The 24,791-nt window shown below is 43.9% G+C and overlaps 1 protein-coding gene across 5 annotated transcripts; it reads left to right on the top strand.

Moving 5' to 3' along the window:
- On the top strand, positions 1–24,768 carry LOC141094798 (interferon regulatory factor 4-like). Of its 5 annotated transcripts, none has more exons than XM_073580758.1 (10): positions 1–61; positions 5,995–6,109; positions 7,442–7,665; positions 7,813–7,996; positions 8,157–8,221; positions 8,527–8,608; positions 8,957–9,061; positions 9,376–9,768; positions 22,404–22,519; positions 22,604–24,768. In XM_073580758.1, the coding sequence occupies exons 3-10, from the start codon at positions 7,489–7,491 to the stop codon at positions 22,676–22,678; spliced, it is 1,197 nt and encodes a 398-aa protein (XP_073436859.1). In that variant the 5' UTR covers positions 1–61; positions 5,995–6,109; positions 7,442–7,488; the 3' UTR covers positions 22,679–24,768. The 5 variants fall into 5 exon arrangements, 4 of the variants coding, with proteins under 4 accessions (XP_073436859.1, XP_073436858.1, XP_073436860.1 ...); XR_012233172.1 differs by lacking the exon at positions 5,995–6,109 and having other exon boundaries at positions 2–61; positions 22,604–23,659; positions 23,709–24,768; XM_073580757.1 differs by lacking the exon at positions 5,995–6,109 and having other exon boundaries at positions 2–61.
- Positions 24,769–24,791: the final 23 nt, after the last annotated feature.

Raw genomic sequence — 24,791 nt, 5'->3', positions numbered from 1 at the left:
ACTGAATCTGGAGAGAAGGTACAAAAGGAAGAAACCTGTGTTAAAAAGAGACACTCTGCAGGTGAGACCTCCTGGAACTCATGAAGACGGGCTCTAGGTAATATAATGAGTAATGGTCACACTGGGGGACATTGCTTCTACAGAGAAAGTAGCAGGTAATGTGCAGGAGAAAAGGAAAGGAAGTTCTAAGCAAAAATAAGGGCTGTTCTGGAGAAACGTAATGTGAGACTGCATGGTGACAATGGGGATCTGGAGAGAAATTAGGAAAATTGTGGATAAAAACATAAGGGTCCTAGAGTAAAAGTAAGATAAGGAATGAAGGTTCTATGGCGAGGGGAAGTTTGTGGATATAGAAATCGAGGTTCTAGGCTGCATAGACGGTTGATAAAGAAATGGAGGTTTAGAGACAAATGAAAAGTTGTGGAGAAGGAAAGGATTCTAGGTGTGAGGGACAAGCGAGAATCCATTTTTATTTTAAGTTCAGGACATCTCCTTCCACTCCTGAACTGTGCCCCCTCCCTTGATATCCTACAAGGCCATAAAAAGCTATGCCTTTTTTTCTTTTAATTAAAAGAGGACAAGCTCTTTGAAGCTTGGTCCCCACCAATTAGCACCAAGGCGTGAGCTTCTGCAGCTACAGGCAAATGGAGAGAAGTACATGGAAACACCGTCGTACAACAAGTCGCAGCAGACTCTGAGGTATTGAATCTGGAAAATGACCTGTAATAACAGAATGCAATAGCTCTGAGACTAGCCGAGCACATAATCTAATCCAAATCGGCATTCCTTTCCCCATGCGCCCTTATTATTTAGCCACTTGTAGCACTCTGGATTATTGAGTTATAAAGCATAGCTAACAGGAATTACATACGGTAGGCAAATTTGGTCTCTATGCGCAGATAATATCTAGCGGAATCCAGTGGCATCGCTGCCATTTCATTCAGAGCTTCGGGCGCAAAGTTATGAAGCTCCACAGTTCTGGACAGAAAATCATACTTTCAGATATGGGACGAGAGAGGCTGCACAAGCCCAGGGGTGGGCACAAAGTGTGGGAGGGGACAGCCTAGAAGATAAGAGACAACTCCTCATTTTGAGCTCAGTTTTCTGTTGGCCGGAGGATACCTTAGCTGACGCAGCCAGGAAATCTTGTAACTAAGATTTGGACCTGTGATCCATCAGCGCCTCCCTGTGGTTACATGACACATAACACGGTAATTGCAACCTATCTATTCCCTACTTTTGTATTCCACTCCTGACTGTATACTTGTATACTGTTCTATATATATATGCCTGTATATTTCTAGTGCGCCTTTTCGGCGGTTAAATATCAAATTAATCTTGGGCTGCTCTTTTATCTTGATTTACGAATCCCCACGTACGCATGCTCGGTTGGTTATATTATACGCTACCTGGGTTGGTTTCTGACCCGATATAATAATAATAATCTTTATTTTTATATAGCGCTAACATATTCCGCAGCGCTTTACAGTTTTTCACACATTGATATAAGCCTGCTGTCAGACAGGGCTTATGTCGAATGAGGAACTGGTGGCAGAATACCATATTATTTTAGTGAGGAACTCTGGCAGTGAGACGGCCGGGAGGTTTAAATACATATCCTCAGCCTGCACTGGTGATATTTATCCCCCCTCACTGGCGTACGTATAAGGGAAGTCTTTCCGGCAACTATTTGCCCTCAGTGCAGTTCCCTGACTGACCTGGAGCAAGTGGTGGCGCCAGAGAGCTGATCCCAAGGAAAAAAGTTTAAACTGAGTGGAACCAGAGCTGCCACAAATCCAAAAATGGATCGTGACAGGAATATTAGGGAACAAAGAAGGTTGGGGATAAAGGGAAGGTTATGAGTAAAGGAATGATGGTTCTATGGTAAAGAAAAGTTTGTGGATCTAGAAATGGAGGTTCTAAGCTACATGGAAGGTTGTTAAAGAAATGGAAGTTTGGGGGAAAATGGAAGGTTGTGGGGAAAGACATGGAGATTCCAGAGTAAAGGGAAGGTTGTGGATGAAGGAGTATTAGGGTAAATAGAAGGTTGGTGATGAAGAAATGTCTTCTAGGGCAAAGGGAATGTTGTGGATAAAGACATGGTGGTTCTAGAGTAAAGGGAAAGTTGTGGGTAAAGGAGTATTAGGGTATATAGAAGGTTGAGGATAAATAAATGTGTTCTAGGGCAAATAGAAGGCTGTGCATAAAGAAATTAAGGTTCTCTAGTAAACAGAAAGTTTAGATTATGGAAATACAGGCTGTAGGGTAAATGGGAAGGTTGTTTTTAAAGATGTTCACATTTTGTTGTTAATGGAAGTTTGCATATTTAACCCCTTAGTGACAGTGCCAGTTTGCAGCTTAACCCTCCGTCAGGCGCAATATAGATTCTCCTCAGTTCATGCGCAATGTGCCTGACAAGCACAGGTCAGAAAACCACCTATAGTAGCTACATATTTCAATTTCAGGACTATAGAAGTAGTCAGTGACCTTCATAGGAATGTATTAAAAGAGATTACACCAAATCAGATGCAAAAAAAAACATTTATTAACCATAAACTTATTAAAACTAAAAGTACCACTTTTCGGTAGTACCGCCAAATAGGCTCCAGTTATCTTTACTTAACTATTGCTTAAATATAAAATTATGGAAAAAAACTTAAAGGATATTGCACTTAGATGTTACTTAATTATTTTCTACTCATCTTCAGTGGTTTCAATTGCAGCAGAAGCAGCACAGGTACACTTAGAAAAGCAAGGCTGGCAGACGAAAGTTGCATGGGAAAGGCAGATTGATTCTTTACATATTTTGCAGTCATATTTAGAAAGCCTTCTGAAACCAGATACAAATGAGCAGGTAGTACAACTGCGTCTTTTAGAAGGTGGTAGAGTCGGTGTTTGTTCTGGAACGTCCTTGGGACGTCCTTTGTATTTTTATCTTTGCCCAAATAATAAGCTAGATCTGTGTCTGTTTCCTCTGTATCAGTGTCATCACCATCCTGCTCTGTTCCAGAATCAGTGTTACATTCTGCTACCTCATCTTCAGATGAAATGTCACTAGATTCCTCTAAATCCTCAGTTACTGCTGGTTCTTCCTCATCATCTTCTAACAAAAAAATGTTCATTTCTTCTAAATGAAGGGGTTTAGATGAATCATACTGTTTTCTGGCCATTGCAGCAGAAAATCTGAAGCAAGAGAGAAAGAGTATGTGTTAGGGCGCAATGTGCCTTAGAAGCCACCCTCCTTTTGTCTAAGAAAACAGTACTTATGTACACTAACTTAGCATTAATCCTTCATAAAACAAGCTAAATACACAATCGTGATGAATAAAAAAAGAAAATACTAACCTTTCAATTTGTGTTGAAATCAGGCGCAATGTGCCTGAGAAGCCAAAGTGTTGATATCTGCTCACTAGAAGGTCTGCTGAGTCACTGTGATATCAGGTTTCACAGAGCCTGTAGAGTCAGGAGATAACTAGGAGGGGTGGGGTTTTCTGATAAGTGGGCAAGGAGAGAGAAGTGAAACTAATTACTGTGTGCCTGTCAGATCTATTGCGCCTGACGGAGGGTTGACCGGGCCAATTTTTACAATTTTGACCACTGTCCCTTTATGAGGTTATAACTCTGGAACGCTTTAATGGATCCCACTGATTCTGAGATTGTTTTTTCGTGACATATTGTACTTCATGTTAGTTGTAAAATTTCTTCGATAAGTCTTGTGTTTATTTATGAAAAAAACGGAAATATGGCGAAAATTTTGAAAATTTTGTAATTTTAAAACTTTAAATTTTTATGCCCTTAAATCAGAGAGATGTGTCACAAAAATTTCTTAATAAATAACATTTCCCACATGTCTACTTTACATCAGCACAATTTTGGAAGCAAAATTTTTTTTTGTTAGGAAGTTATAAGGGTTAAAAGTTGACCAGCGATTTCTCATTTTTACAACAAAATTTACAAAACCATTTTTTTAGGGACCACCTCATATTTAAAGTCATTTTGAGGGGTGTACATGACAGAAAATACCCAAAAGAGGCACCATTCTAAAAACTAGACCCCTCAAGGTGCTCAAAACCACATTCAAAAAGTTTATTAACCCTTTAAGTGCGTCACAGGAACTAAAGCAACGTGGAAGGAAAAAATTAACATTTAACTTTTTTTTGCAAAAAATTTACTTCAGAACCAATTTTTTTTATTTTCACGAGTGTTAAAAGAGAAAATCAACCACAAAATTTGTTGTACTGTACAATTTCTCCTGAATACGCCGATACCCCATATGTGGGGGTAAACCACTTTTTCAGCACACGGCAGAGCTCGCAAGGGATGGAGCACCGTTTGACTTTTTCAACGCAGAATTGGCTGGAATTGAGATCGGATGCCATGTTGCGTTCGGAGAGCCCTTAATGTGCCTAAACAGTGGAAACCTCCAACAAGTGACCCCATTTTGGAAACTAGACCCATTAAGGAACTTATCTAGATGTGTGGTGAGCACTTTGAACCTTCAAGTGCTTCACAGAAGTTCATAACGTAGAGCCGTGAAAATAAAAAATCCATTTTTTTCCACAAAAATGATCTTTTCGCCCCCAAATTTTTATTTTTACAAGGGTAACAGGAGAAATCATACCCCCACAGTTGTTGTGCAATTTGTCCTGAGTACGCCGATACCCCATATGTGGGGGGAACCACTGTTTGGGCGCATGGGAGAGCTCGGAAGGGAAGGAGTGCCATTTTGGAATGCAGACTTTGATGGAATGGTCTGCGGGCGTCATGTTGTGTTTGCAGAGCCCCTGATGGGCCTAAACAGTGGAAACCCCCCACGAGTGACCCCATTTTGGAAATTAGACCCCCTAAAGAACTTATCTAGATGTGTGGTGATCACTTTGAACCCCCAAGCGCTTCACAGAAGTTTATAAACGCAGAGCCGTGAAAATAAAAAGTCTTTTATTTACACAAAAGTGATTTTTTAGACCCAATTTTTAGACCCCCAAAGTTGGTAAATAGTGGAAACCCCTCAATTCTTGCTCCAACCCTAACCCCAACACACCCCTAACCCTAATCCCAACCCTAACCTTAATCCCAACCTTAATCCTAATTCTAACCCTAATCCTAGTTCGCCCTAACCCTAATTCTAGCCCTAACCCGAGCCCTAGCCCAACCCTAACCCTAGCCCTAACCCTAACCCTAATGGAAAACTGAAAAAAAAAAATATTTTCTTTATTTCGTTATGTTGGCCTAACTAAGGGGGTGATAAACGGGGGGTTATGTACTATTTTGTTTATTTTGATCACGATGATAGTTTATCATCGTGATCAAAATGAATGAATGGAATCTGCCAGCTGGAACCGGCAGATTCCCGGCGGGGGCACTGCGCATGCGCCCGCCATTTTCCCCGGATCCAAGATGGCGGCGCCCACCGGAGGACGTCGGCGGGACACAGGACCACCGGGAGGGGACAGAGGACCACGGAGAGGTACCGGGGGGGTATCAGGGACCCTCTTTCTCTCTCCTCTGATGTGCGATCACATCAGAGGAAAGAGAAATTAAATGTAAAATCGCGGCTTTTTTTTTTGCGGTCTCCGTTATAGGGTTAATAATGGCGATCGCAAAAGCGGGGTCGGTAAAATCCAACCGATTCATGTTCTCTGGGGTCTCGGCTACCCCCGGCAGCCGAGACCCCGGAGAAAATCCGACACTGGGGGGCGCTATTCACTTTCTCCACAGCGCCGTGAATTAACGGTGCTGTGGTTTAAGTACCCTTAATTACCGCCATTAAAAGACGTATCGGCGGTCGTTAAGGGGTTAAGAAAAAAGGTTCAAAGTTCATGGATAAAGAAACAGGTTCAAGAGTCAAGGAAAGTTTAAGGGTAATGAAATGGCATCTCTATGACAAAAGTTATGGTTATGGATAAAGATACTGAGATTTTAGCCAACTGATGAAAGACCGTAATGCTCTGGGATTAAGTTAACTGTGTTTTGATTTTTTTTTTCTGACCCTAGCCCATGACATAACTTTCTGAAAGAACATTCCCAGAAAGTTTGGTTTTATTTTGCCCAGTGTAATTGGCCAGTTTGAAAGGATGTGATGGGAAGTCAGCGCTGGACCCGGGGGGAGGTGAGTGATATCTGGCATTATTATTTTACGTGATTGCAGTAGTTTGGGAATGTGCAAAAGATAGGTAGGTTGTGTCAGATCACCAATCCAGGTATTGTCAGTCTGAAGATCCAGGAAGCCTCACACGGATCAGGTCAGGGCAACTCCCCCAGTATTTGTGGAAAGTGGAAAATTCGTTTAAGCAATCTATCTTTAGCTAATGTGTATTGTCACCTTTAGGCTTAGAAGAGACAATAAAGAAAATAAAGTTCTGGCGACAAGTTAGAAATGTTCTAGATACTAGAAGAGGATGATTGATAAGAAATAAGTAGGTTTAGGGAAGATAAATGGGAGGATCCACAGGAAACCCAAGGAGATAGTCGAAAATATTGGGGAGATGGAAGGCAGGTTGTAAAGTGAAGAACAGCTTTGGAGAAACCGAAGGTATTCGAGAGAAAGAAGGAAACAAAAGGGGGACAAATGTTCTGGAACTAAATCCGAGAATCTAGAAAGTGAAGATCTATAGAGGAAAAACAGGTTATAATGAGATGAGGAGAGTAAGCAAAAAACTTGCTGGAAGCAAAGAAGGCATGCAGTGAGGGTTTAGAAAGAGGAAACAGTAGTCTGGAGAGCTTGGAGGGAGTTTCTTTTGCAAGGGTTGAGATGTTATATATAGAAATGTTGGATGAAATAAAAAAGGTAGTTTAGAACATGAAAAGTTTCTGTAGAGTTTTTATTTGGTTCTAGAGAAAAGTCCATCTGGTTCTAGATTATCAATATGTGAAATTAACAAAAGAGAGCTGAAAGAGAGCTTGGACTAATGTATTATTCAGTGTTCAGCATGAACCTCCACAATAAAAGGTGTAGGTAGGAAAGTATGTGGGGGCTTCACTCTTGGTGAGGCATGTATGGGCACCACATCTAAACAGAGAAAAAAAGAGGCCACACACATCCACGCCTAGCATGTTTGCTCGGCTGTTTCTGTCCATCCTATAAAAGTGAGTAGGGAGATGTGTGGCGACTCTTCTGTTCTTTCTGTTCCCGGAGGCGACAGTCGTAGCTTTGGAGACCCCTGTTTTGAGCATAATTGTTGGCTCTTGAGGTAGAACCATTATCTGTCAGATATTTATGACATATTAAAATGGATATAAAAAAAATAGTGAAACAGGGGCACTGCTTTCATCTAAAAACAGTGTGCCCATCCTGTCTACAGGTTGTGTGTGACATTGTAGGTCAGTCATTTCTATAGAGCTCACACAACCCATAGACTGGACTAAAGCTGTATTTGGATGAAAACAGCCATATTTTTTGTCCCTCCTTGGCCCCTTTTAATTCTTGCTGACTTGTTCTTAGGTTCGAACAGAGGAGAACTTGATGATTTAGATTATTTTGGCCAGGAGATGAGTGAAAAAGGAACCCCTCCTTTGAGGTTGAAGGAGTGGCTCATACTTCAGATAGACAGTGGCAAATATCCCGGTCTTCAATGGGAAAATGAGGAGAAGACAGCGTTCAAAATTCCATGGAAACACGCGGCCAAACATAACTACAAAGAAGAAGAAGATGCTGCCTTATTCAGGGTAAGACAGGAATCAAATCTGTAGAGTACAACCTTCAGGAGCTTGCTACTATTATGGGCTGGGATAATTCGAAGGTATGTATATTAAATACCTTTAATGATTATCTCTGGTGTCATATAATATAATGTGGTATCATTATTTCTTCAGGCCTGGGCAGTGCATAAGGGAAAATTTCGAGAAGGAGCCAAGGAAGACCCTTCGGTGTGGAAGACAAGACTGCGATGTGCCCTGAACAAAAGCCCAGATTTTAAGGAGGTCATGGATAGCGGCCAAGACTTTGGTGAACCCTACAAACTCTATACTATTCTGTCAGATCCTCCACAAAAAACCTGTAAGTCTTCTTTTTTTGGACATATATTTTACAGAGATGACTCTGCTTTGGATAAGAAACTCTTAAACAATTTCTAAAGTTTAGTCAACTTGAAATAACCAACTGTAATATCAGAATGACTACTTGTTATCTAAACTTTTTAGAACTGATTGTGTTTCAGATGAGGGATCCAAAGAAGCTTTCAAGAAACTTAGAGAAGAATCACCAAGAATACCCATGATCAAAGTAACTAAAGCTTACTACCCATCATGTATAATCAGTCTCCACCTTTCAAGGTGCTTCACCTTCATCACTGAGTGCCCTGCCTAGTAGAATATATAAGGTTTGGATGGAGATGGTAAGAGGTGAGGGCACAAGGATGTCTTGGGACCTTAAGGGCCAAATGTCGAAAACACTAAAAGAAGCAATATATAGCCCACCAGCCCTTGAACTCCCTGCTATTTTGGGGATATTCCTATATTTTGCTGTTTTTAGCTTTATATCTTGTTCTTCATTCTTTTTATTCTTTTTTTTATATGGCTCATATATAGATGGAGAATCAAACCATGCAAGGTCCAGATGGTTCCTCTAAAGTTCTGCAGCTGGAAACGTTTAACACCCCAATGGAAGGAGGTGAGACAACCCCCATTTAGATAGAAGCCATCAGGGTCTGGTATTAACAACTTCTGGAAATTGCCAAGGAAAGCCACATCTGACTATACATAGCCTCTTCATTGGCCAAATGAATGATCAGCCATGTAAAGCATTGACAGATTGGGATTTCCAAAGCAGCCCCCATTCTGATTCATAGAGCAGGGTTCGCATGTGGGAGACCCCTATCTTGAACATCTCTATGTCTTTAAAGGATATATGGACAGATTTTGGTAACAAGACAACTTTTTCTGTTCAATTTGAAAGATGACAATGGTTTTAACCCATTAGTAATGTAGTCTCTTGTATGTTACTTTCTTTTCTGTCCAGGGAGTTTGCCTTCACCAGTCATCTTAAGGACCCAAAACATTGATCATAAAGTAGCAGATGTTTCAGAAAAAAACATTATCAACCCATCATCGCCTTCTGCATCAGGTGAGACGTGCCATTGATGTCAATAGCTGGAGTATAGATCTTATGGGATTCATATGCGATTTCTGTATATACTGTAGATACGGGTTTAGCTATGGGGGCTGCGGAATTAGCACATTTCTTTAGCCCTGGTGCCTAAGAGCCTAAAGGACATATAGTCACATAAGAAGACACTGGCACATGGTAGGTGAGGACCTTGTTACATATTCTACATGGGGCCTAGGAGATTTCATTTAATTCTCTGTACATAGACCCCTTGTCAGGATCAGGATAGATGTAGGGAGTTTCCTACAACTGATCCTGTTTTATTGCCGCAGATTACTGGCTACATGTCCGCCTTTACTACCAGGGCAAACTGGTGATTGAAGTCACCACACAGACGGCCGAGGGGTGCCGCATTATTCCTCCGGCATCACCCGAACATGAACATAACTTGGGCTCGCCGCACCATCTAGAGGATATTCTGCTTCCACCGCCCCATATGCTGCCTGACATCCTATCTCCAGAGATGCAGAACGTCGTCAAGAAGCTATTGCTGCACCTGGACAAAGGGGTGCTCCTGTGGGTGGCACCTGATGGGGTCTACATAAAGCGTCAATGTCAAGTACGCGTCTACTGGAGTGGCCCCCTGGCTCCTAATACTGACCAGCCTAACAAGCTGGAGAGAGAGAAGACGTGCAAAGTGTTGGACATTGAAAACTTCATGCATGGTAAGGGGTTGTTCACACATAGTGTTTTTGCAGCTTTTTCGTGCAGAAAAAAAGGCAGCTTTTAGACTCTTTCATACGTCCTGATATTTCCTGCTACTGGTAAAAACAGTGCCGGAAATATCTGTGTATGTGTTTTTAATACGTCTGGCAACCGTGTAAGGCCCTTGTGCCGCATCAGTATAAAAAATTTACCGGCGCTTGGGAATCAGCAGTACCGTTTGTGATGTTTCCCGGTGTCGGGTGCTGAAGACAGCTCTCACTATTCTCCCCTGCTCACGCTGATCATGAGAATGTTGAGAGTTGTATTCAACTGATAACAGCAAGAGCAGGCGGCAGCTGATGAGAGTATTCATCAGCCGCCCCTTCGCTATAAATGAATGTAAAAAAAATGATGTGGGGTTCTTCTGTATTTTTGATAACCAGCCAGGCAAAACTGACAGCTGCAGTCTGCAATCTTCAGCTGTCATCAGGACCGGCGTTTGAGGCGTCTGCAGCCCCTTTATGAAGTGCCCAGAGGGTGTACAGCATTCCTTATATCTTGTGCATTTGTGTGTATATACAGTAGAGATATATATATATATATATATATATATATGTACATACAGCATATAGTATGTGTGTCTATGTATATTACACTTGTATACGGCATGTGTGCACTATATTGTGTAAATATATGTATAAAACTGAATGTTTCTATGTGTATATACCTTATATATGTGCTTGTACACATGGTATGTGTCTGTATACTGTATATACAGTATATAGTGTGTTTCTATATTTATAAAGTATATATGACGTGTGTACATGTATAGTGTGTATATGTGCTGCATATATAGTTCTTAATTTGTAGTGTCGCCATAATAGGGATAAGCAGTTTGTCTGATGCCCGTGTCTTACTGGTGTTAGGGCCTGTTCACAGTCTTTCTTTACTGTGCCCCTTAGGTTCTGCCTGAATCCCCTATAGAGCCATAGATTGCAAAGACAGGAATGGAGCTCAAATCAATTCCACATGTGATGGTTTTTTTTTTCTGAACGTGTCCATCTGTCCCAACAGCCACAGAAAAGTGGACACTTTTAGGCCGGAGTCACACTGGCGAGGAATACGGGAGAGTGAGAGGCGCAAAAAGCACGCATTAGACACGGACAAATAGTTTTCTATGGGGTCACTCGCACCAGGCGTATATTTCTCCTCAGTATCCTACGCTCCGTGCCACTCGCAGCATGGTGCGATTGTCAGCGTACTATGCCCGTAGTACGCCAATGCAAGTCTATGGGTGCGCAAAAAAATACGGATTACACACGGACCACACATGTGACTTGCGAGAAATACGCACCAGGTGTCTTTTAGAAACCCTGTCATAGGGCTCCATTATATGTCCATTTTGCAAGCCTGCGAGAAAATCTCGCCATACGGATTACATACGGATGCTGACATGCGCAAAATACGCGACCACACCTTGATTACGGATGACATACGGAGCACTATTTAGGGGTCTGTCATCCGTATTACGCATGTAAAATACTGACCGTATTTTGCGCAGGTTAGTGTGACTCCAGCCTAAGACTAAAAAACACAGACTCTGAGGGTAGGTGTGCACAGTCAGTAATCGCTGCGGGTTGGATGCTGTGTACTTGTGCAGCGCCCAGATGTTACAGCATAGTGGATGGGATCTCAAGAAATCCCATGCCCACTATACGTCTCACCCTCAAAGATGGACATGCAGCGTGTCTTTCCAGACCGCATCATGTCAATTTATCTTGCAGAGACACGAGTTACCGCAAGATACATTTCACCCTTACAATTTATTGGACGCGGTGATTCCGCACGGTTCAGTGATCACATGTGGAGTCACCTGCGTTCAATATCCAGCAGCGGACATGTGCTGCTTCCAAAGCGGCCAATTCCTGATCGTGTGCACATACCCTAAGAAAATAAATCAGACGGTCAATTTCAGGAAAGAAAAAAAAAACTAAATCATTTGAGCTCTGCTTTTGTCAGTGCCGTCTGTGCCCCCCGTCGGGAATTTATGTGAATCCTATTTTAGGGGAATTCAGGTAGAGCCCCTGGACGCACTGCAGAAGCACAGTGTAAACAGGGCTTAATATACTATTGTGTGAAATAGTGCAGTCAAATATACTATTCCGCGCTGTCCCAGTGCAGCAGCCAGACACGGACAGAGGCCAGGAGACACTTTTTTTTATAAATCTGTTGCTGTCGTCTTTCAGCATTTCTGCAGCGTTTTTTTCCCTATTCAAATGAACGGGACACAAAAATGCAAGTGAAAAGGCTGCAAAAATGCAGAATATTTCCTGCCAACACTGTAGATCAATCCACAGCAAAAATGGTGCGTGTGATCAGGCACTACAGGGATTTTCTGATTATGTAAAAATAATTAGCATGAAATGATAAATCCCCTGCGGCTCCAGCACTGATGCTCCGGGGGTCTCTGCTAGTCTCAGCACTGGGCTGCAGCTGTCTTGTGGCTCCGGGGGTCTCCGTCAGTCTTAGCACTGGGCTGCAGCTGTCTTGTGGCTCCGGGGGTCTCCGTCAGTCTTAGCACTGGGCTGCAGCTGTCTTGTGGCTCCGGTGGTCTCTGCCAGTCTTAGCACTGGGCTGCAGTGGTCTTGTGGCTCCGGGGGGTCTCTGCCAGTCTTAGCAGTGGGCTGCAGTGGTCTTGTGGCTCCGGGGGTCGCCGTCAGTATTAGCACAGGGCTGCAGTGGTCTTGTGGCTTCACTTTATATTATTGCTGCAAAGTGAATAATGACCATCAGGGACCCGAACCATCGGCCATGGAGCCAGAGGGGATTTAGCAGAGTAGTTTGGGGACATGTAAGACTTTTCTTATCGCTTTTTGTTCTGCTGTTTGTGAGGTAGGATGTAGAAAAAGACGGCATTTCTGCTAATGTTTTGTATTATGTGACTATATGACCCCCTTCACGCAACCGGGTATCATGTTTTTCAGGGATGCCACGTGTCCCCTATTTAACCTACGGTGCTGCACTCATGTCCGTGTTTTCCCAGCAGCACAGATGACAAGGGCCAATACAAGTGCATGGGTCCGTGTAAAAATGCCGTCCATGAGCCGCTCGTTTGCTGTATGTGTGCCGTCCATGTCTAACATGGAAAGTATGTGAGAGGCTTTGTAATTTCAGTTCAAGTGTCCATACCGGAAAAACATAGATGGCACATGGACTGCAAACTGATTGAAAACACTGGTGACACCGATAACGGTGTAACATGTACAGTGGGGAAAAAAAGTATTTAGTCAGTCAGCATTAGTGCAAGTTCCACCACTTAAAAAGATGAGAGGCGTCTGTAATTTACATCATAGGTAGACCTCAACTATGGGAGACAAACTGAGAAAAAAAAATCCAGAGAATCACATTGTCTGTTTTTTTTTCATTTTATTTGCATATTATGGTGGAAAATAAGTATTTGGTCAGAAACAAGCAATCAAGATTTCTGGCTCTCACAGACCTGTAACTTCTTCTTTAAGAGTCTCCTCTTTCCTCCACTCATTACCTGTAGTAATGGCACCTGTTTAAACTTGTTATCAGTATAAAAAGACACCTGTGCACACCCTCAAACAGTCTGACTCCAAACTCCACTATGGTGAAGACCAAAGAGCTGTCAAAGGACACCAGAAACAAAATTGCAGCCCTGCACCAGGCTGGGAAGACTGAATCTGCAATAGCCAACCAGCTTGGAGTGAAGAAATCAACTGTGGGAGCAATAATTAGAAAATGGAAGACATACAAGACCACTGATAATCTCCCTCGATCTGGTGCTCCATGCAAAATCCCACCCCGTGGGGTCAGAATGATCACAAGAACGGTGAGCAAAAATCCCAGAACCACGCGGGGGGACCTAGTGAATGAACTGCAGAGAGCTGGGACCAATGTAACAAGGCCTACCATAAGTAACACACTACGCCACCATGGACTCAGATCCTGCAGTGCCAGACGTGTCCCACTGCTTAAGCCTGTACATGTCCGGGCCCGTCTGAAGTTTGCAAGAGAGCATTTGGATGATCCAGAGGAGTTTTGGGAGAATGTCCTATGGTCTGATGAAACCAAACTGGAACTGTTTGGTAGAAACACAACTTGTCGTGTTTGGAGGAAAAAGAATACTGAGTTGCATCCATCAAACACCATACCTACTGTAAAGCATGGTGGTGGAAACATCATGCTTTGGGGCTGTTTCTCTGCAAAGGGGCCAGGACGACTGATCCGGGTAGATGAAAGAATGAATGGGGCCATGTATCGTGAGATTTTGAGTGCAAACCTCCTTCCATCAGCAAGGGCATTGAAGATGAAACGTGGCTGGGTCTTTCAACATGACAATGATCCAAAGCACACCGCCAGGGCAACGAAGGAGTGGCTTCGTAAGAAGCATTTCAAGGTCCTGGAGTGGCCTAGCCAGTCTCCAGATCTCAACCCTATAGAAAACCTTTGGAGGGAGTTGAAAGTCCGTGTTGCCAAGCGAAAAGCCAAAAACATCACTGCTCTAGAGGAGATCTGCATGGAGGAATGGGCCAACATACCAACAACAGTGTGTGGCAACCTTGTGAAGACTTACAGAAAACGTTTGACATCTGTCATTGCCAACAAAGGATATATCACAAAGTATTGAGATGAAATTTTGTTTCTGACCAAATACTTATTTTCCACCATAATATGCAAATAAAATGAAAAAAAAACAGACAATGTGATTTTCTGGATTTTTTTTTCTCAGTTTGTCTCCCATAGTTGAGGTCTACCTATGATGTAAATTACAGACGCCTCTCATCTTGTTAAGTGGTGGAACTTGCACTATTGCTGACTGACTAAATACTTTTTTTCCCCACTGTACGTGTTTTATATGGACATGTGAAGGGGGCCTAACAGTGTTATTGGTGGAATATTTCAGGATGGGGGGCCCCACTTTGAGTTTTGCCCAGGGCCCCATTTTGTCTAAAACCGGCCCTGGCTGTCAGCTTTAGCAAGGCTGGTTACCAAGAATAGATGAGTCCACATGCAGTATTTTTTAATTCTTTAAATAAATTTTAAAAAACGGCGTTCCCTTCCCCCCATTTTTGACAACTAGTCAAGATAAAGAATACAGCGGGGGGCTGGTATTCTCAGGCTGGTAAGGGGCCATGGATATTGCTCCCCCAGTCTAAAAATCGCAGCCCACTGCCGAGCAGCAAAGGCGCACGCATCTATTAGACTGGCACTTTGTCCGGTTCTTCCCTCTTGCCCTGTGGCGGTGGCAAGAGGGGTCCATATTTGAGGGGTTGATGTCACCTTTGTACTGTCTGTGACGAGCGTCAGCTTACGCTGAGTCGTTTTTCTTGAATGAGTGGACCCTCTGGGCCGTGGCACCCACCCAGCTAGGGCGAGCTGACCTAGTGAGAATCCACCCCCTATACAGGGATTGTCAGGGGCAAGACCAAGGGGGTGAGCCACCACGGCAGCTGGACCAGACGGCCGGCTCAGGGAAACAAGACAAGGCGAGACAAGACGTTAGTTCAAGGAAACTTCATTAAGGAAGACTTCTGGGTACAACAGGTGCAAAACGGGAACACACAAAGTACATAAAGCAAGATGTGTGCAAGGGCACGCTGAGGTCCAAGGCATGAGGAACACTTCAGGGTATAACAGGTGCAAAACGTGAACACACAGAGTACATAGAGCAAGGTGCGTGCAAGAGCATGCCGAGGTCCAAAGCATAGTACGTGCAGATGGTAGACAGAGGCACAAGGACATCAGACTCCGGACAGCAGGCAATGATCAACCAGGACATCAGGTTCTGTAGCTCTGAAGGTGATCGGCAGGTTCCGGACATCCGGTAAGCAAACCAGGGTTCCATGCAAGGAGACAAGACAAAGTTAGAAACAGGATGCGTGTCAACGAACACGCCCGGGTCAGGTTCACAGGACGGAGGCCTGCGCATGCCAAGGGGCATGCCAGGGACAGGTACAGGGACGGTGGCCTGTGCGTGCAAAGAGACACGCTACGGAGAGGTACAAGGACGGAGGCCTGCGTGTGTAGAGGACACGCCAGGTACAGGGACGGAGGCCTGCGCATGTAGAGGACACGCCAGGGACAGGTACAAGGACGGAGGCCTATGTGTGTAGAGGACACGCCAGGTACAGGGACGGAGGCCTGCGCATGTAGAGGACACGCCAGGGACAGGTACAAGGACGGAGGCCTGTGCATGTAGAGGACACGCCAGGGACAGGCAAGGGCCTGTGAGTGCAAGAGAGCACTAAAGCACAGTGCAGAGGCAGCGTGAAGTGCAAAGAAGCACAGAGAGCACAGCTGGGGCACTGGCTAGCTGGACGGGCTGCAGCACTGACAGACGGGCACGACTCCAGCGAACCCATCTGAGGCATAGCAGGCGACACAGCTGTCACTGACCAACGAGCACGGCTGTGGCACAGGCAGGCGGGCACGGCTAGGGCGGGCACGGCTGAGGCACGAACAGGAGGCTAGGAAGGCCAGGCGCATGCGAAGAGCACACGAAGTATCAGAGACAAGGCATAGAGTACGAGGCAGAGTCCTGCGCATGCAGAGGACATGCCAGGGAGGTACAAGGCGAGACCTGCGTGTGCCGAGAGGCACGCCAGGGACAGAGTACAAAACGGTGACCTGCACGTGTAGAGAGACATGTCAGGGACTGGGTACAGAGCGGAGGCCTGCACGTGTAGAGAGACACGTCAGGGACAGGGTACAGAGCGGAGGCCTGCACGTGTAGAGAGACACGTCAGGGACAGGGTACAGAGCGGAGGCCTGCACGTGTAGAAAGACACGTCAGGGACAGGGTACAGAACATAGCATAACAAGGAAGCATAGCGAGGACAAACAAAGCACGAAGGACAACACGAGACAAAGCACGAGACAAGAGACAGAATACGAGCACAGAGCGTGTGCAGAGACGCACGACAGAGCAAAGTGCAAGGGCACAGAATAGAGGGAGCAACCCAGCAGACCAAGCAGCCATGCAGGGAAGCAACACAATACTCAGGCCCTGAGCATAGGAAGGGGCGGTCTGATATAGGGCATAGCACCTCCAATTCCGGGTCAGGGCCAGGGAAGAACTTCCAGTTCAGGTCCTCCAGGATCACAGGGAGCAGTCACATGATCAGGATTCCAGACATGCAGGGATGATTGCAGAACCAGTGCTGAAACCTAGGCAGGTCACATGATCAGGATTCCAGACATGCAGAGATGATAGCAGAACCAGTGCTGAAACCAAGGCAGGTCACATGATCAGAGATCCAGACATGACGTGACGATCACAGAAGGCAGAGCAGAAACACAGGCATCCCGCAGCTCAACAGCCATGAGGTGAGTGTGCACACTGCTCTAGGGAACATGCAGGATAGCAGACATGAGATGCGCATGCACACCGCTCCAGGGTCATGAGGAAAAACAGACATGGTGGACATGACAGACATGGCGAGCATGACACTGTCTGGTGTCATCAAGCCCATGGGTAAGTAATGGAGAAGCGTCCATAAGACACCTATCCATTACTAATCCTATAGTTATATGGTAAATAAACACACAGCCTAAATAAAGTCTTTTTTATTTGAAATAAAAGCAAAACACTTTTCCTTTTTTATTTAAGCATAACAAACACAGTTATACTCACCAAACGCTCATTCCATAGAAGCCCTTTTCTCCTGTAATACAACCAAAATAAAAAACAACCATTTTCCTCACCTGTCCATCGTTTTGTCCCACTCCGTAATCTGTGTCTGGAGACAAACAGTTTTCAACCTGGACAGTGCCAAGATGCAACCTTCCAGTCAGAGAACATCTGAGGAATGAGCTGCTGCAAGTGCAGCATCAGTGAGCAGCGGTAATCTCATCGAGGTTACCGCCGGTCACTGAGGCTGCGTTCTCAGACAAGCCCCTTGACTACGGTGACCTCCGCATCTTGAGAAAAAGTCAGTGACTTCACCGCAGTTCTCAAAGTGAACTCTAATAAATTAGCCTTCTTTTGGGCGGCTCAGGGCTGCTATTTTTAGGCTGGGGAGAGGCCAATATGCATGGCCCCTTACCAGCCTGAGAAAACTAGCCTCCAGCTCTCTACATTATCTTGGCTGGTTGTCAAAAATGGGGGGGAATTCATGCATTTTTTGTTTTTATTATTTATTTAAATAAATAAAAAAAAACATATCAGTTTTGCCTGGCTGCTTATCAAACATACAGGTGAATCCACATCAATTTTTTTTATTTATAGTGCAGGCGCCGGCTGATGAATGCATGAATGCTCCTATCAGACGCCGTCTGCTCTCTCTGTTATTAGCGGCAGCAGGCGCAGGCTGATGAGAGTAGTAGTCCCATAAGCCGCCACCTGCTTTCGTTGTTAACAGTTGAATACAGCTCTCAACATTGTCCCCTGACAGCACTGATAGCAGCGCGAGCAGGGGACAGTGATGTGCTTTGTCTTCAGCACCCAGCGCCGGGAAACAGCGGCTTCCCAGGCGCCAGTATGTGTCACACTGATGACATACAGATTTCTTCCATGTGTTGTCAGTGTGCAGGTGTGCAGGACATTTTATGGCCTGTGCTGCTGTTAAAAATGGTCATGTCAGCGTGTTTTGCCCACAGACACACGGTCTGTGAAAACACACTGACATTTACACTTGAATGGGTCTACGTGTGTTAGTGTCTCTGGTACATGTAAAAACTGTCATCACACGGATCGGACACACTGACGCCTGAAAAAACCCTTATACAGTAGAGAAAAGAAAGGTTTCTAACATCTCATTGGCATGGTACTTTTTCCTTGTGCTTTTTTTTTTAGCATGGGGGTGTTTTTTAAAAACACAGCTTGCCAAGTCTTTCAACGATTTTTCTGCATTTTTTTTACCCATTCCATTGAATGCATCAAAAACACCCAACCTCTTTTTGATAATTGTCATTGGTTTTGCAATTCAGCTTCATTAGAGCACAATCACAGTATAATCAGTTCAGATTGTAGGGGTTTGACATCTGACACCCCACCGATCAGCTGGATGTAAATAGTCTAATAAAGGGCCAGGGACACCACAGCTCCAACACTGTGTAGTGGCCAGTCTGGGGTACTGCAGCTCAGCTCCTATTCACTCCAACACTCTACAGAACTGTGGCGTTACAGCTCCGTTCACTATTTTCATCTGGGAGTTGCAAACCGGCGGGGGTGTCAGTTGTCAGACTCCACCTATCTGATATTGATGACTTGTTCTAAACATTGGTTATCAATATTGAAGTTCTATATGCCTGCTTTAACCCCTTTCTTACATTAGACGTACTATCCTGTCCACGGTACCCAGGCCCCTATGACTGGGGACGGGATAGTACGTCTAAGCGATCAGCAGCGCTCCCGGTGGGGGTCGCCGCTGATCGCGGCCGGGTGTCAGCTGATTATCACAGCTGACACCCGGCACTATTTGTCAGGGGTGGTCACGGACCGCCCCCGACACGTTAACCTCTGGCACACTGCGATCAAACATGATTGCAGTGTACCAGGGGATCGGGGAAGCATCGGCAGGGAGGGGCTCCCTCCGTGCTTCCCTGAGACCCCCAGAGCAGCGTGATGTGCTGCGCTGCTCTGGTGGCCTCCTTCCCTGCAGGATCCAAGATGGCCGCGGGGGCCTGCAGGGAGGCGGCTTCCTCAGTGCCTGCAAAGTCTTGTCCAAACTGTCAGATCAGCGATCTGACACATTATAGTGATGTCCCCCCCGGGACAATAAAATAATGTTAAAAAAAAAAGTTTAAAAATAATTTATATAAAATCCCTAAATAAATTTAAAAAGAAATATTCTCTGATATCACCCCCTTAGTTAGGGAAAAATAATAAAATTAAAAAAATGTATTTATTTCCATTTTCCCACAGGGTTAGTGCTAGGGTTAGGGCTGAGATTAGGGTTAGGGGTGTGTTGTGGTAAGGGTTGGAGTTAGAATTGGGGGGTTTCCACTGTTTGGGCACATCAGGTGCTCTCCAAACGCAACATGGCATCTGATCTCAATTCCAGCCAATTCTGCGTTGAAAAAGTCAAATGGTGCTCCTTCCCTTCCAAGCTCTGCCATGCGCACAAACAGTGGCTTACCCCTCATATGGGGTATCAGCCTACTCAGGACAAATTGCACAACAATTTTTGGGGTCCAATTTCTCCTGTTACCCTTGGGAAAATAAAAAATTGGGGGTAAAAATATCATTTTTGTGGAAAAAAAATATGATTTTATTTTTATGGCTTTACGTTATAAACTTCTGTGAAGCACTTGGGGGTTCAAAATGCTCACCACACATCTAGATAAGTTCCGTGGGGGGTCTAGTTTCCAAAATGGGGTCACTTTTAGGGGGTTTCAACAGTTTGGGCACATCAAAGGCTCTCCAAACGCGACATGACACCCGCAGACCATTCCATCAAAGTCTGCATTCCAAAACGTCAATACTTCCCTTCCAAGCCCCGACGTGTGCCCGTACAGTAGTTTTCTCCCACATATGGGGTATCAGCGTACTCAGGAAAAATTGGACAACAATCTTTGGGGTCCAATTTCTCCTGTTACCCTTGGGAAAATAAAAAAATTGGGGACTAAAAGATCAGGTTTGTGGGAAAAAATATGATTCTTTATTTTCACGCCCGGGCATTATAAACTTCTTTGAAGCACTTGGGGGTTCAAAGTGCTCACCACACATCTAGATAAGTTCCATGGGGGGTCTAGTTTCCAAAATGGGATCACTTGTGGGGGGTTTCCACAGTTTAGGCACATCAGGGGCTCTCCAAAGGCAACATGACACCCGCAGACCATTCCATCAAAGTCTGCATTCCAAAACGTCACTACTTCCCTTCCGAGCCCCGATGTGTGCCCATACAGTAGTTTTCTCCCACATATGGGATATCAGCGTACCCAGGACAAATTGGACAACAACTTTTGGGGTCCTGTTACCCTTGGGAAAATAAAATTTGGGGGTGAAAAAGATCATTTTTGTGGAAAAAATATGATTTTTTAATTGTACGGCTGTACGTTATAAACTTCTGTGAAGCCCTTGGGGGTTTAAAGTTCTCACCACATATCTAGATAAGTTCCTTGGGGGGTCTAGTTTCCAAAATTGGGCCTCTTGTTGGGGGTTTCCACTGTTTAGGCACATCAGGGGCTCTCCAAACGTGACATGGCGTCCGATCTGAATTCCAGCCAGTTTTGCAGAGAAAAAGTCAAACGGCGCTCCGTCCCTTTCGAGCTCTGCCATGCGCCGAAACAGTGGTTCCCCCATAGATCAGGTATCAGCGTACTCAGGACAAATTGCACAATAACTTTTGGAGTCCAATTTCTCCTGTTACCCTTGGTAAAATAAAAAAAATTGGACATGAAGTAATTTTTTTTGTGAAAAAAAGTTAAATGTTCATTATTTTTTAAACATTCAAAAAATTCCTGTGAGGCACCTGAAGGGATAATAAACTTCTTGAATATGGTTTTGAGCAACTTGAGGGGTGCAGTTCTTAGAATAGTGTCACTTTTGGGTATTTTCTATCATATAGACCCCTCAGGCTGTGTGCCCAAGTAAGCGTTTTTTTCGTTTTTTTTAAGCGTTTTTACTGGCAAAAATGCTTAAAAGCATCCCATTCATTCTGCACTTTTTGTGCATATTGATGCGTTTTTTTCTGCGAAAAAAACGCATCGCGGTAAAAAACGGCATGCTCATTAATTTTGCGGAAAATGCAGCGTTTTTAGCTATTCTCTATGAGACTGGGGACGCGCAGAGAATGTGTGGAAAAAAAACGCACGTTTTTTGGGAAGGAGTTCGGTTTTCATGCAGAAATTTTCTGCATACGTGGGCACATAGCCTCAAAGTGACTTCAAATGTGATGTGGTCCCTAAAAATAAAATGGTGTTGTAAAAATGAGAAATCGTTGGTCAACTTTTAACCCTTATAACTTCCTAACAAAAAAAATGTTGGTTCCCAAATTGTGCTGATGTAAAGTAAACATGTGGGAAATGTTACTTATTAAGTTTTTTGTGTGCCGTAGCTCTGTTATTTAAGGACATAAAAATTCAAAGTTGGAAAATTGCGAAATTTTCAAAATTTTCGCCAGATTTCTGTTTTTTTTTCACAAATAAACGCAAATTAAATCAATGAAATTTTACCACTAACATGAAGTACAATATGTCACGAGAAAATAATGTCAGAATCACTGAGATCCATGGAAGCGTTCCAGAGTTATTACCTCATAAAGGGACAGTGGTCAGAATTGTAAAAATTGGCCCGGTCATGAATGTGCAAACCACCCTTGGGGGTAAAGGGGTTAATATTCTAAAACCCATCTACTATCTTATTAGTGGGTCATTCTCTTAGCTTGGTCTCTCCACCATGCTTTACACTGATGCTCTTTAATTCTGCTGCTTTGTATATATAAAACCCAACAGGAATTGGGTCAGGGGCAAAAGAGTATAAACCTAAAAAGCAAATCATTCAGCTGCTTTAGGTCTCATAAAGAGGGGTCCACATATGTGGATACCCCTTAACCAACCCTTCCCAATTGGAGCCGAATTCTAGGGCTGAAGAACAGAATACCATCCCCGTTCCTCCTTTCCCAGGACTAGCACAGTGTGAGTTCTGTTATTCACTTACAAGATTTCTCCTTTTAACCTGTCGTAGAGATTCAGATGTACGTCCTGCGCAAAGGTCCTGAGCCCCAGTATCAGATTCAGCTCTGCTTCGGAGAGGAATTTCCAGGGTCAACACTGAGCTCCAAAAAGTTAATAACCGCTCATGTGAGTATACAATATGGGGTATACATGGGGAACAGGTCATGTATGTGGCCTCGTCTAATTTATCCGTCACTTTCATATACCTAGGTGGAGCCGGTGTTTGCCCGAGAAATGCTTGTAATTGCAAAAAGAAAACTGAGGAAAGACCCCCCGGCTGACTAGTCTCTCTGCACGGAACGACTGATCCTGATCCGACTCGTTACGCTGAACCTTCACATTTCTTAGTTATATCTTATTGTAGGACAGCTGGGTGATAACCAGTAAATCTGCCATTAAGGTCCTTATGTAGGACAGCTGGGTGACAACCAGTATATCCGCTATTAAGGTCCTTATGTAAGACAGCTGGGTGATAACCAGTATATTCCGCCATTAAGGTCCTTATGTAGGACAGCTGGGTGACAACCAGTATATCTGCCATTAAGGTCCTTATGTAGGACAGCTGGGTGACAACCATTATATCCGCCATTAAGGTCCTTATGTAGGACAGCTGGGTGACAACCATTATATCCGCCATTAAGGTCCTTATGTAGGACAGCTGGGTGACAACCAGTATATTAACCATTAAGGTCCTTGTGTAGGACAGCTGGGTGATAACCAGTATATCTGCCATTAAGGTCCTTATGTAGAACAGCTGGGTGACAACCATTATATCCGCCATAAAGGTCCTTATGTAGGACAGCTGGGTAATAACCAGTAAATCTGCCATTAAGGTCCTTGTGTAGGACAGCTGGGTGACAACCAGTATATCCACCATTAAGGTCCTTGTGTAGGACGGCTGGGTAATAACCAGTATATCCGCAATTAAGGTCCTTATGTAAGACAGCTGGGTGATAACCAGTATATTCCGCCATTAAGGTCCTTATGTAGGACAGCTGGGTGACAACCAGTATATCTGCCATTAAGGTCCTTATGTAGAACAGCTGGGTGACAACCATTATATCCGCCATTAAGGTCCTTATGTAGGACAGCTGGGTAATAACCAGTATATCCGCCATTAAGGTCCTTATGTAAGACAGCTGGGTGATAACCAGTAAATCTGCCATTAAGGTCCTTATGTAGAACAGCTGGGTGACAACCATTATATCCGCCATTAAGGTCCTTATGTAGGACAGCTGGGTAATAACCAGTATATCCGCCATTAAGGTCCTTATGTAAGACAGCTGGGTGATAACCAGTATATTCCGCCATTAAGGTCCTTATGTAGGACAGCTGGGTGACAACCAGTATATCTGCCATTAAGGTCCTTATGTAGAACAGCTGGGTGACAACCAGTATATCCGCCATTAAGGTCCTTATGTAGGACAGCTGGGTGACAACCAGTATATTCCGCCATTAAGGTCCTTATGTAGGACAGCTGGGTGAAAAACCAGTATATCAACCATTAAGGTCCTTATGTATGACAGCTGGGTGATAATCAGTGTTTCCGCCATTAAGGTCCTAATGTAGAACAGCTGGGTGACAACCATTATATCCGCCATTAAGGTCCTAATGTAGGACAGCTGGGTGCTCTGTAGCATTAGTAAAATTGGTTCTGACCCTGCTTTCCCTGGGACAGATGTAACTTAGAAAATGGATGAATTGAAATTTTAAGGTTAAGTTCCCACTATGAGTTTTTGGTGACTTTTTGTTTTTGTGTATTTTAACTCCACAAAAGAACTTGACGTCTTACAGTCACAGCAAAGTGGATGGGATTTGTAGAAATCTCCTGCCCACTTTGGGGTTTTTTTTGTGCAGCGTAAACTGACCTGCGGTGCGAGTTTCATATCCACAACATGTCAATTTTGTCTTTCAGGTGTGTCGTTTTATTTGCAGATTTTCCCCATTGACTTGTATTAGATGCAGAAAATCCCCATGTAATACACACATGACTATGAATAAAATTTTGTCAAATATCAGGAAATATCCAAAAACAAAGCAGCTTTATTTAAAGCATGGCATACCAAAAAAAGAGGCAAAAAACGCAGCGTCAAAAGGGCATGTAAAAAAAGCTCAACTCACCAAATAATCATTGTGGGAATATAGCTTTACAACTTATTACTGTGACTCTCAGACTGTAGATTTTTTTTTTGGGCTATTTTTGGGTGGAAGGGGCATTTACAAAACAAGTAAGTTGCCCTGTTACTTATTGCATGCTTGGATATTTGACTTTGCTCAGGAAATGTGTGCATGACATGAATATCTGCAAAAAATGAATTTATTCACTGACAATAAGCAGAGAACTGTAATATTTTGATAAACAAAATATTTAAAATTTTGAATAACTTTTTATTATATC

Source organism: Dendrobates tinctorius, unplaced genomic scaffold, assembly GCF_039654945.1.
Source record: "Dendrobates tinctorius isolate UK_male_01 unplaced genomic scaffold, ASM3965494v1 ptg000065l, whole genome shotgun sequence".
NCBI lineage: Eukaryota > Metazoa > Chordata > Amphibia > Anura > Dendrobatidae > Dendrobates > Dendrobates tinctorius.
This window is presented reverse-complemented; position numbering and strand designations above follow the sequence as displayed.